Source organism: Colias philodice, chromosome 6, assembly GCF_061535455.1.
Source record: "Colias philodice isolate Cphi_HAF_F1 chromosome 6, ilColPhil1 Martin Lab GWU primary, whole genome shotgun sequence".
Taxonomy (NCBI): Eukaryota; Metazoa; Arthropoda; class Insecta; order Lepidoptera; family Pieridae; genus Colias; species Colias philodice.
In genome coordinates, this window is record NC_143091.1 from 5,462,570 (window position 1) to 5,475,128 (window position 12,559).

The following is a 12,559-nucleotide window of genomic DNA, read 5'->3' on the forward strand; positions in this document are numbered from 1 at the left end:
AATGGTAGCTACTCAGCTAGGGTTGCTAAGATATATTATTTTTCTGATTTTGGTTGTTTTCAGAAAAATCTTTCGTAAGAAATTGTATTTAATTTTGTTTCCTAAACATCAAGTTATTATAGATATTTATTATTAGATAGATTTTTTTAATAAATACTTATATAAAACACCCAGACACAGAGCAAACATCTGTGTTCATCACACAAATGTTTGCCCCGGGTGGGAATCGAACCCTCGACTTCTGGCTTGGAAGGCAATTAATGCACAAGTAAGGCTGAAATTTGGTGTACTGCATTTTCTTTCTCTACCTGTTACTGTATAGTTTCTGGTATAAAAAATGATTATAAATGTAAATGTCTATGTTAGATTAAGTAAATATAAATTCATTCCAATAGGTAGCCCTAAATGGGCAAATATTCGGTATTAACGGTACCGCCCTAATCAAGGCATCTTATTCTGTAATGCTATGTTGATTCTTCAATTTCCCAAAAGGTAGGTTACACATTATTCATTAGACAGAAATGTTTTATGAACGCTCTGACTATTTAACGCTCTGAATAATTAATTCTCAAAAAGAAGTTTATTCCGTGAGTAAAATTAATAATTGTAAATATTGTGCCAATGGGTTAATAATATGAATTGTGTTGGGACCAGTTCATCAAAATTAAACATTTTCTGTACGCTATTTCCTTAAGGTTGAATATTAAAACTACCCCAATATAATATAAGTTTTACGAGAAGGCAACCTGATGTTGGGTTCCTTTGAATAATATATTAAAGTAATATTAATAGAAAACAATATTTGCTTTTACATAGCTAAGCAGCTGAGGGAAGGTGCTGTCAATAAAATTAAGTTTGTTAGTGATAACAAGGTTGTTGAACATCTTTTGACCTAATTTATTTTGCCTGTCACTAAGATATTCCCAGAAACGACGGAGTTTTCCAATTCGTGACGTATTTCTTAATTATCTACATAATTTTACATAAAATAACAATATGGTACTTGTAAAAGATATCTCGAATTAAAAGTGTTGATTTCAGTTTAAATTTCCTTGAGGGTGTGTTTCGCGCGGCAGATTGCGGCTTTAATAGATTGAATTAGAAGCGTACTTACCCGGTAATTGCCTAAATTGACGACGATACACTTGAACGCCGCGTCTCTGCCGATAGGAACTGTCAGATTTGTGATTGGCTCTCCGAATTCTGGCACTTCTTTACCCCCTGAAACAAAATTTTGTTTTTACATGGTGTCACCATTATATTGCTATATTGTTCGCTAGTTATTACTATATCTAAGTAATACTTAAGATTATTGTAAGGAATTGTTGGTTTTCATTCACTGATATAACTATTCAATTCTTAAGTGTATTTATTACCTACTTCAAGTTTTACCGATGTTCCTGTACCTAAGCGGTAATAAGTGGTATTCTCGATAATTTTTCAAAATAAACTTGTAAAATGCAGTGAAAATTCGCATCCCTCGTAAATTAGAATATTTTAAAAACCTTAGGAGATTACTCCGATTATTTAAATTAATCCGTTTGCATTCGCAATTTTCTGCTTTTGCTTACTTTGATATTTATTTCAAATAGATACGTGTATATTAAATATATTTTATTAAATTGCTAGTGATTGAATAGCAATCGTTTGTTTAATGAAAGTTGAAAATACTTAAATAGTAATAATTATTAGGTAAAGCTATTTTTACATTCTGTATTTCTAATACTAAATTAATTATTAGATGATATTACTTCGTTTGGTAATGAAATAAATAAATTACTCATATGTCCCTGATTTCTGATCGATTTATTACAAGCAAGTAGGTCGGTACTCTATGATCTATTAGACCTAGATACGTTTTGTATCTCTAACGAGGATTGAACATGGCATCCACTAACAAAATATTTTTATTCGCGCCTGTAGAAATAAACGTGTTACACTCATTCTATTATTTGCGTTAATGTACAGTTTTAATCAAGTTATAATAATAAAGCGCTTCCAAAAAATTTACTTTGTAGAAAATTAAGAGTTAGAAATTTTCGTAAAATTTTCAATTAATACAAGTTATTTTATTTCCTTGCACTATCTCTTAAACTGGATATCCCACTTAAAACAACTGAATAACCAAATTCATCGTCTAATGACTAATCTCTTTACAAATGTTCGAGACGGAAATTCATCATTGACCACTATATTCATTTCACCAGACCAACAAATATTTTCCAAATTATTGTGTAATACCATCGTAGCAGTTATTAGGAGGTCATTTGAGCGCAATCGATTAATGTATAATCGACATAACAAACAAAAGCAATAAAGTTCTGGTCGTTAAAATGCGGTCAACAAAAGGCTGGAACAATTGTTTGAATACGCCTTAAGACTGATGAACGTGGAAGTCGTGCAAGTTTCCCAGTATGGGCTTATCAGGACTGTCGCTACAAAGTTGCTACGATACTGTCGACTGCATTTGCTCTACTAAGACCTAGTAGTGTGTCAACTAACTGGACTGCTAATAGTTAGGAAAGTTATGGAACGGGTGTTCTTGATAATAGCTTTCAATTAATAATTCAATTGTATTTTTTAGAATATCTTTAAAAATAGTTTGATATCCATGGCTAATTTATATTTTAATTTATATAACAGATTAGATAAGAATAGAGCTAAATATCTAAATGGATCAAACTGTAAGTATTCTAAATAATTATAAATTGAATACTTTTAAAAAGTTAAAATGGTTCTAACCATTCATTTATAGAAATTATAATACTACATTGTAATAGAAACGCAGACACAATGTTTATCGCAATTTTACGGCGAAATTTTCAAGTTTGCAATTTCGACGGTGATACGTTCATAAATTCAATGAAATTACCCATCTTTCTGCGCTTCAAGGAGGCCATATATTTCTCTTGGAGACAGCGCCTGCGATGTCGACCATCACGCAAATGATAAATCAGTATGGCACACAATATTAAGCAAAAAGTGCTCGCTTCATGAATTCACTGATTTAAATATTTAAATCAGACCAGGATATGAAGGAATACTTAGAATAATGCATGCCTAGTGAACATCCTGAAAAACGTGCATATTTTAATTACGTGTAAATTATACTGTACAATTATTTTAATGTATGTTTGATATACAGTCTGTTGAATTCGCTTAAATAATTTTTCGTTTTAATTATTCTGCTAATTACCTTTTTACCCTGTAGGAAAAAATAAAAATAACTTGAAATAGAGAATTGTTTTTTTATCATTAACCTAATATTATGAAATTTTACATAGTTTAAACAGAATATTGATAAAAAAGCCGTATACAACGAGGTAAGTACGCTTGTGACATAATTTATGATAAGTATTATTAACTGTAATGAACTTTACACAATTATGCCATAAATAAGGGAGCGAACAGTAATTGCATTTTGATTTTTTGTTGCAGACAATGTTTCCTGATTTGCTTGTTTAATTTAAATGGAAACTAAATGAAAGTTCCAACTGGTCATTTGTCATTGGGTGGCCGGGCCGCGTGGTTCCGACGAAGCGAGTTCCGGCTGCAAGCTGCTTTTATTAATATTTCCAACGTGAATTCACGCTTTATTAGCAAACAGCCGTCATGTGGCTGATAAATTATTAATGTGGTCGTAGCACAGCTTGTGTTCTGATCTGCTTTTTGCAGATAGCGCGCCGTTTTGCGTTAGCGTTTGTTTTTGTTTACTACGATGATAGATTGCATGAAATTGGTGCCGTAATTAGATGTTTATGATGCATCACATTGAGCTAGTTCCTGTGTGCTAACAATATTCTTCATACGTATAAAGCAAAATTGTATCGTATTTTGTAATGCTCATAAAATTGCTATAACGTAGAAGATGTGTCAGCATTTTGTGTGACAGGCCTATAAGGATATAAACGAGAAGCTTAAATAATATTGTTATGTGAATATTTATGGGCCTTTATAAATTATGGCATATTTGATATCTTTTGGTGTTAATATTTGACTCTTGAACCATGAAAGTAAGAGCATTTTTGACTTTTATATCCAGGGTTCGACCGTGTTTGCAGAGTGATATAATATAATAAAAGAACGTCGACGTTCAATGAACGAATGTTACAATATGGTTATATTTCACATATACTTGAAATATAAGGCACGAGAAAATGTAAAATTAATAGCTGTATGTCGCATTTATCAACTTTTATCTATTATATCTTTAACTGGAAATGTTGATGGGATATTACACTCAGTATAAATTTTTTCTCCCCCTCCGCTCAATAAGCAGTTGTTCGAAAGTAACGACATTAAATTATACAATTTCTATCAGAAATAGTTTTACAACGCTTAAACTCCCTGCAAATGTAGCTACGTTATCTTCATTGGAGAACAATTTGTTCAAAATTGGCAGGCAAGATCAAATTTCCAATTGCCTAATCCAATCGGTGCGCAGGTCATCATGAAAGCCCTTTAAGGTGCCTTTGTAGTCGGATCGAACACATCCGTACTACAGAGATGTTGGGTCACGGAAAATATTTCGCGATAGATACCCGAGATTCCACCAAAAAGCGTATCCAATGATTGGTAATCTACGGATCGTGTGATATATTGACTTGATCGAGTTCCACACTCTTATTTCCATAAAGAATTTGCTCCTCCGTAGAGATACGTAGTTGTCTGTCTACGTTGATTTATGAATATCAATATTCGTCAGCATAAAATTACCTGATTTCTGTTTACTTCCCATATAACAGGTAATTGCACGATGAATATTTTAAGGATTATAAGAAGACAAAATATTTCTTTTATTTTCGAAAAGTATCAAGAGTCAAAATGATTCAGTGACATGAAAGTAGTAATAATAAATTATTTAAGACAAGGTTTCCGCCCGCGGCTCGCCCGCGCAGTCAAAGAAAAACCCGCATAGTTCCCGTTCCCGTGGGATTTCCGGGATTGCGTCATTTTCCCGGGATAAAAAGTAGCCTATGTCCTTTCTCGGGTATCAAAATATCTCCATACCAAATTTCATGAAAATTGGTTCAGTAGTTTAGGCGTGATTGAGTAACAGACAGACAGACAGAGTTACTTTCGCATTTATAATATTAGTATGGATCATCACCATTTTATTATATGAGGTAAACATAAAGTTTTAATTATTTTCATTATAGAAAATATGCGCTTTTGAAATCAACTTTTCTTGTTCCAGCTACAAACAATGAGAAATTTGTGCGTAAAAAGCGAAAAAATTTAGACTTCATTAAAAATTTCGGCTCCAACTCAACGAAGCCACCGACGTAAACTTTTCCCATTTCTCATTTTCATAATTATGCTTATAATATATAAATGTAGACGAATAAATACTTTAGTTGCTTTACTCATACGTAGCTTATCAGGCAAAAGGTTGTGAAAAGTCACAGACATCAAATTAGATGCATTTAAGATTGCCGTTGTTTAACTCGTCGCATTAAAGTCCACAAAATTTCAAATAAAGTGAGCGTCACGTACAAGTGAGTGATATCACGTCTACGGCTCATCAGCGGGTGCACGTGACGACTTTAGTACAAACAGATTTCGCAATACGACCAGCTTACGGTGACCCGTTCCGTTCCTTCCTTACAAGAAAGTTACTCCATTATCAAGGAATGAAGAAGACACCTCGGCTCGCGTTACACTGGCGATGTTAATAATACGCAAAAGAGCAGCCCGCTGCCGTTTCGCTACAAAGTTTTCTTTCTCCTAACTTTATTACGCCATTAGAGATCGCGTGACGAAGAATCGCACTTCTTCTCGTAATGTAATTTATTTTGACTAGTGTATTAAGCAGCGAAATTATTCTTGTCTCAGCCCTAACGTGATGTTGATATTGTGTATTACTATAATATATTGCATAAATAACTTTTTTATTATGTTCTTGTGAATAGTAAAGTAATTGAATCTGAAAATAATAATAATAATTATAAGCAAGGACACCAAAGTTACAAAAATTGCTATACAGTACAATCTACACAATTTTCAGAAAAAATTGGTTGTCTGTAAAGTCGGTTTACTGAAGGTAGTTGAACGTGACAACGTCCGATTGTGCTTCTTTGTCGCTCGTTCCGCGCTCTCGCTCGCACTTCAAGACTTACATGGAACGCCTCAGATGAGTCAGAGCGAGGTAACGCCGCATGAGTCATGTTTTTTCGTGCGTGCAGCCGGCTTTATCGAATTATAAGACGTTGTCACTTAAAAAAAAGATTGAAATGTCTGCAAAGAGTGACATTGTTCTACTTGCTTCATGTTTTCACTATGTAGTAATATAAGAAAGTCAATTCTATATCATTGTTACTTTAACTCGAAGTAGTTTTTTTTTGACGTGACAATGTCTTACAATTCGATAGAGCCGGCTGCACAGCTTCTTGGGCTGCACGCACGAAATAACATGACTCATGCGGCGTTACCTCGCTCTGAGGCGTTCCATGTAAGGCTTGAGGTGCAAGCGAGAGCGCGGAACGAGCGACAAAGAAGCACAATCGGACGTTGTCACGTTCAACTATCGTCAGTAAACCGACTTTACAGACAACCAATTTTTTAAGATCTGGTTAGCCATTACAAGTTATAAAGAATTATGATTTATGAAACAGATTTTGAAGATTATTTCATATTGTTTAATATCAAAAAGTTACTTGCTTGTTGAATTTTAACAATAGAGTTAAATTTGTACCATCGATAATAATTAATTGAGAGAGAAACTCCTTTACATAGAACTGAACTTGAGCTCGGTAACTTTTAGGCAAAAACAAAAGTATCTAACAAAAGACTTGGAGGTAAATACTGGGACTTCCTTTCTTTTTCAATCTACAAAGAGCAAAACAATAGTTAAAGTTGGGGAACGAGTGAGGAAATTGAAATTAAAGGAGAGTTCGGATCTTGTCAGTTTATCAGGGGAGGGGCTGACGTCCACCAGCTTCTACCTGTTTATCTAATGTTCTGAAAATGAAAGTTCTTGCGGCGAACCTTAAATGAGTTTTCATACGTCTACGCCTTGTTAGGTTTGAATAAACTTGAATAAATTTGACTGAATTCGGCTCGGCATGGCAACTTTTAACAAAAACAACTGACGAGATGATTTGCAAGCGAAGAAAAATATTTTTCAGATGGTCCAACCCCAAATTGGGTTAGTATTCACTGCGGCTGATTGCAGCTATCCGTCGATGTGGAGTCCGCAACGACTTTGATTGTTCTTTTAGTTACGTTCATCAAATGTTTTGTCTTGTCCATATTTCAGATTCTATCGCGCTTCATTAGAGATAGATTGCATTCATTGAGCTGTAATTTATCTTTTCTGGTTTTCGAATTGTGGATATTTGGAGCGTTGAATAAAATAATATTACACAATAAATACGTTTAATTCGCATGTTAAATACATTAGAAAAACTACAGCACATCCGTCGTCGGAGCGACGTTTAACGACGTTTTACTAAACGTAAAAAATGTATCATCAGTTTTCTATAGATTTATTATATTTACTTACATTATGGTTGACAAATGTAAGTAATTCACAAACACAACATAAACAAAAGAATAATTATAAAACAAGAAAAGCTGTTTTCAAGATACCTATTAACGCTAGAATTTAACGATGGCACACAGCAATGGTTCATTAAAACTAACGATTGTTTCATTAAGGTTTTGAGTTCGAAATAACATTTATGCCTGTGTTCCCCATTAGGGACCTTCCTGTGTCTAATTGCCTCACTGCAGACTCGACCGGATATCAAAAGATTACTTTCACACAGCAATCGTTTCGTCTCAACGATGTAAACACCGTGGAATATTCCATGTTTTGTTTTGTGTCATTGAATAAATATTTTCAGTGTATATTGCCAAACAGAATTTGAAATATTTCAAAATTGAATCAAATATTGATTTGTACATAAACAAGAATGTACATACAAATCAATACAAGGCCCAGTATCCAGGTTGTAAAACGAGCGTTAACTTATTTTTTTATCAAAAATGAGGCTATTTCATGTTATGATCAAAAAAATATAATAAAAACGAAGAAAAATAATACGTTATTCATGCATTTCCTCTGTTTATACGAGTCGAAAACAGCTGTTTTGATAAAGTTATTCTATGTACGTTACAGCAAAATAACGCGAACTTTTATTTTCGCTTTATTTTGCCGACTTGTAACAATGTGAATGACGTTGGCTTCAAGGCAGAAAGTGGCAATGATTGATGAGGGAATTAATTAATAATACTTCTTCTCTTTTCTGATCTCAGAAATTAAAACCTATAGTTATATCTGTATACGCCATAATGTGTTATGATCGTCCTTGCGTGGTGTTAATGTAGGGACGTGCGTAAGCTATCGATTACTGTAGCCGAGTAGGTAAGTGATTAGCCTTCTGTGCCCACTTAGACCGGGACTATCAGGGACAAGGAATAACTTCCCACCTTGTAACCACAAGATCAATAATTTATCACACGAAGTAGCAGCATAACTTGTATCGACCATATTTCTACCGTTATAAAACATTTATACTGTATAAATTAATAAAGTTTTCAAGATATATTTATCACGAAACGTATTTAATATTTAAAAGAAAATCGTTTAAGGAAATTAAAACGATTTCATTTTCTAATTCAAGTCGCGAAGAAAAACTGAGGATATTAAGCACGACCGCAGCGTCATTACTATCCACCAAACGCCATATTTCTTAACCCTTTTTCACGCCGCTCCCAAAGTTTTAATTAGTGCCAGAGGACATTATCCAGTGTCTTTTTATTTTTGCCTGCTATTTAGACATCTTTCTTTAAGGACCGATTTGCGCGATTATTTATTTGAATTGAACGACATCGTTCTGCAATTAAAATTATTTTCAATGATTTAGAGTGTTGCTCTTGGTTTCTAAATGAGTAACGTAATCGTAACAAATATTATCATCATAATATCATTTACCGCTACTCTGAAATTACGAGTGCATATTTGAACCCAAATGCAAATTTTTAATGGTCTAAAATTATTTCGATTATATTTATTTTCAATTGTTTGTTCATTGTTAAATTATAAAATGATATCAGCAAGCAATTCAGGTTAGCGTAACCACAGAAAATGATACATTAATACAATAATTTGCCATTATATTTGATTGAATACGCATAGGAATGGATGATTGAAGATAATTTAACTAGCTTTTGAAATAGTTTTCCTATGGCAAGGAAAATTTTATTGCATGACTTCTGATCCTATTTTTAACAAGGAATTTAAAATACAATGTGTCCCCTGCTATTCCATTTATGTTTTTTCAGGAACTCATTCATTTCGCAATTCAGGTTAGCGTAACCACAGAAAATGATAATATATTAATACAATAATTTGCCATTATATTTGATTGAATACGCATAGGAATGGATGATTGAAGCTCATTTAACTAGCTTTTGAAATAGTTTTCCTATGGCAAGGAAAATTTTATTGCATGACTTCTGATCCTATTTTTAACAAGGAATTAAAAATACAATGTGTCCCTGCTATTCCATTTATGTTTTTTCAGGAACTCATTCATTTCGAAGATAAATAATGTATGCTTTATTATCATGCAATTTATCTAAGACAGCATTGTTTCGAAATTGTGTTGCAACTAGCGTTTTAATTAGTGAACTTGTGCTTAAAGCGAGGGTTGAAGTATTCTGTCGGTGCGGGCGCGAGTCGCGAGTCAGCCTGAAGATGCGTCCTCGTTTCGCTTAATCCTCGGGTGCACTGCTTGAATGGACATAATTTTCTGTACTTGACATCGTGTCTCGCTCTGTCATTGTAGCGCTTAACTTACTACTATTTGCTGCTTTTTATTACTATCACTTGCGGGGTTTTTCTCATATTATGAATTCATATTTTATATGCGGATATTAATCTGTCTAGGTTCAATGCTGAACAGTTCTTTTTTAATTTCAGATTATCCGCTTAAAGTCGCGACGACAAAGTGGTAACGCAGTTGTTATTTGCTAATTAACATGTTTTTTGTAAAATGAAGGTTTTATATTCTTAGATAGCGAAGTGGAATTCAATTCTAAGGAAACCTTTGTTCAGGGAATGCCTACTCCATTGTTTTTCTACTGAGCAAATTGGCTTATGAAAGCGATTTAAATTTGCAAGAGATTCAATTTACATAACGAGCGATTTGTACCTCATAAAGATTATTAAACCTTCTGCTTCCATTTTATTTGCAGATATCTATTCGTTTTTTATAAAGAGTAACCGACCACTTTAGGCAACCCCACTTATAGCATTTTATTTTATAATCACTTTAGTTGTTAGACGGTACTAATGGATTTTAATTCGTTAAAAAGCTTCGCGTTTATTAAGTCAATATCGTTAATGTAAGTAACAAAAGCAGTTTACTCAATTGAGAATAAATTTGGTCAATTATAATGAGGATTAGATGCTTAAGGCAATTTCTACATTAGTTTCTGTATGAGTTTTTTGAAGTACTACGCATAATTATTAATAATGGTAATTATCTATATTTTTACATATATAAGTATTATTTTGCAGTTACTAAGATGTTATTGACAGAATTTGAAATGGGATATTTCGATATATTTATAAAAGTATAAAATGAAAGTATAGTGCAGTATTGAAACAGTAAAATATAACTATTGAATTTTATAGAACGTAAGTAGATACTTATGTGTATAATATTATGTGTTTCACATATCAAAGACTCTTTGTTCGGAGAATATAGAAACTCTTAAGATTCAATGAGGCACGAACAGCAAGGATTCTATTTTTGTTAAATATCTTGTATAGTTGTAGGTATGTATTTTGTTAATAGAATCGAATTATTATGAGTACATACATAGGTTGTTGTTAACAACATTATTGATAACTATGTATGCATTTTATTAAAAACAATAAAAACAGCGACATAAACGTTACATTTTTAGACACGTTTAAATAAATTTCAGTGCATAATAATATTGATGAATAACTTATAAATAATTGTTGTTTTAACTATTTACGCTCGCATGAATACCAAATAATATGATACGAGCGTTTTAAATTGTCCATGGATGTGATATTTTAAGGTCTCATTTATTACAATTCAATGAGTAATATTAATTTTAATTCCATCAAAATTGAATCAGCAATCCATACTAATATTATAAATGCGAAAGTAACTCTGTCTGTCTGTCTGTTACTCAATCACGCCTAAACTACTGAACCAATTTGCATGAAATTTGGTATGGAGATATTTTGATACCCGAGAAAGGACATAGGCTACCTTTTATTGCGCAAAATGTACCACGGGCGAAGCCGGGGCGGACCTCTAGTTAGAAATAAATGTTTTACTTTTTGTGACTGCAAATTTAGTTGACAAGAATAATATTTAACACGGTAACTTCTAGGTACGCTCTTTTTGTCATCTCTTTAATCCCAGCTCAAACTTGACGACACATTCTTTATCTTCAGCATTACATGTATGTAATAAAAGCTTCACAATAAAACTGAATGGCTATTATGAAAATACTTAAAATTTTAATTTTATATACGACGTAACAGTGTCGTCGTTGAATATAAAATTAAAATGACAAAGACGGGACCGACCGCGCACACTACACCCGAGGGGCTACACTTACTTAGCATTTTGCTTTTGTTTTCAGACATGATTTGACAAATTATTACTTCTTTAGGCTTTCAGTTCTAAATTTCGAGCGTTGGTAAAATTATTTTTACATTGACTTTAAAAAGTAGGTTATGAGCTATTTGACTGTTTGTTTGGTTCGAAATTATTCCGCGAAGTGTGTCAGATTTGAATAATATGTTTATCGATTTGTAGGTTATGTACTGATCAAAGGCGATTCCTTGTATGAATGAGGTTAATTGCTTTTTTTGTGTCTTGATAAGATATATTTTTTATTATTTTGAAGTGAAACTTCTGTAGTCTAAATTTCAAGGCACTTAAAGGTAGAAGCGACGTTTTTGGTATCTTTTAATCTTGCCAAAGAACTTTCACTTCTGACACGTGTGCTCGGCATGTACGCTCTTTTTTTCTGAATATATGCATTTACTCTTCGGCAATAACCTTTTACCATTTGCATTAGCTTTTGAAAAGCATTTGTCTGAATTATGTCTGCCATAGAAATCTAAAAAAACAGTGACTTGTTATTTAGATTTCTATGATGCCAGCTGACAAAATATCGAATTAGATATACAAATGCGGACTAAGTCGCATTGATATCGACTACTAATTATAATCATCATTTGGTGCTAATAATAATAAGTAAGATATGTTTGCAGAGATAATGCACAACAGATAATTAATTAATGTGTTTGCAAATAAAATTGATAGTACACACGTTTTGGTAATAAATACAGAGTATTGAATGTTTATCAAATATATGATGTTATTGTCTCTATTATTGTTTTGTGAGTCTTATATAAAAAATTATGTTATAAAAATCGCATAACATTTAATTTGTTAAATAATATTTTTATAAGGAATATTTCTTAAAACTGTTTCGCTCTACGTGCGATAAGAAGTTGACTATGAAAGATGTTATTGCGATGGGCACTTTTTCACAA

The 12,559-nt window shown here is 32.7% G+C and overlaps 1 protein-coding gene across 1 annotated transcript in view; it reads right to left on the reverse strand.

Moving 5' to 3' along the window:
• LOC149487699 (lachesin-like) overlaps positions 1-12,559 on the reverse strand; it is a 55,090-nt gene that overhangs the window by 13,851 nt on the left and 28,680 nt on the right. The window contains exon 3 of the mRNA XM_089696308.1: positions 1,115-1,221. Within this exon, the coding sequence (XP_089552434.1) occupies positions 1,115-1,221 (107 nt within the window). The remainder of the gene's footprint in view (positions 1-1,114; positions 1,222-12,559) is intronic.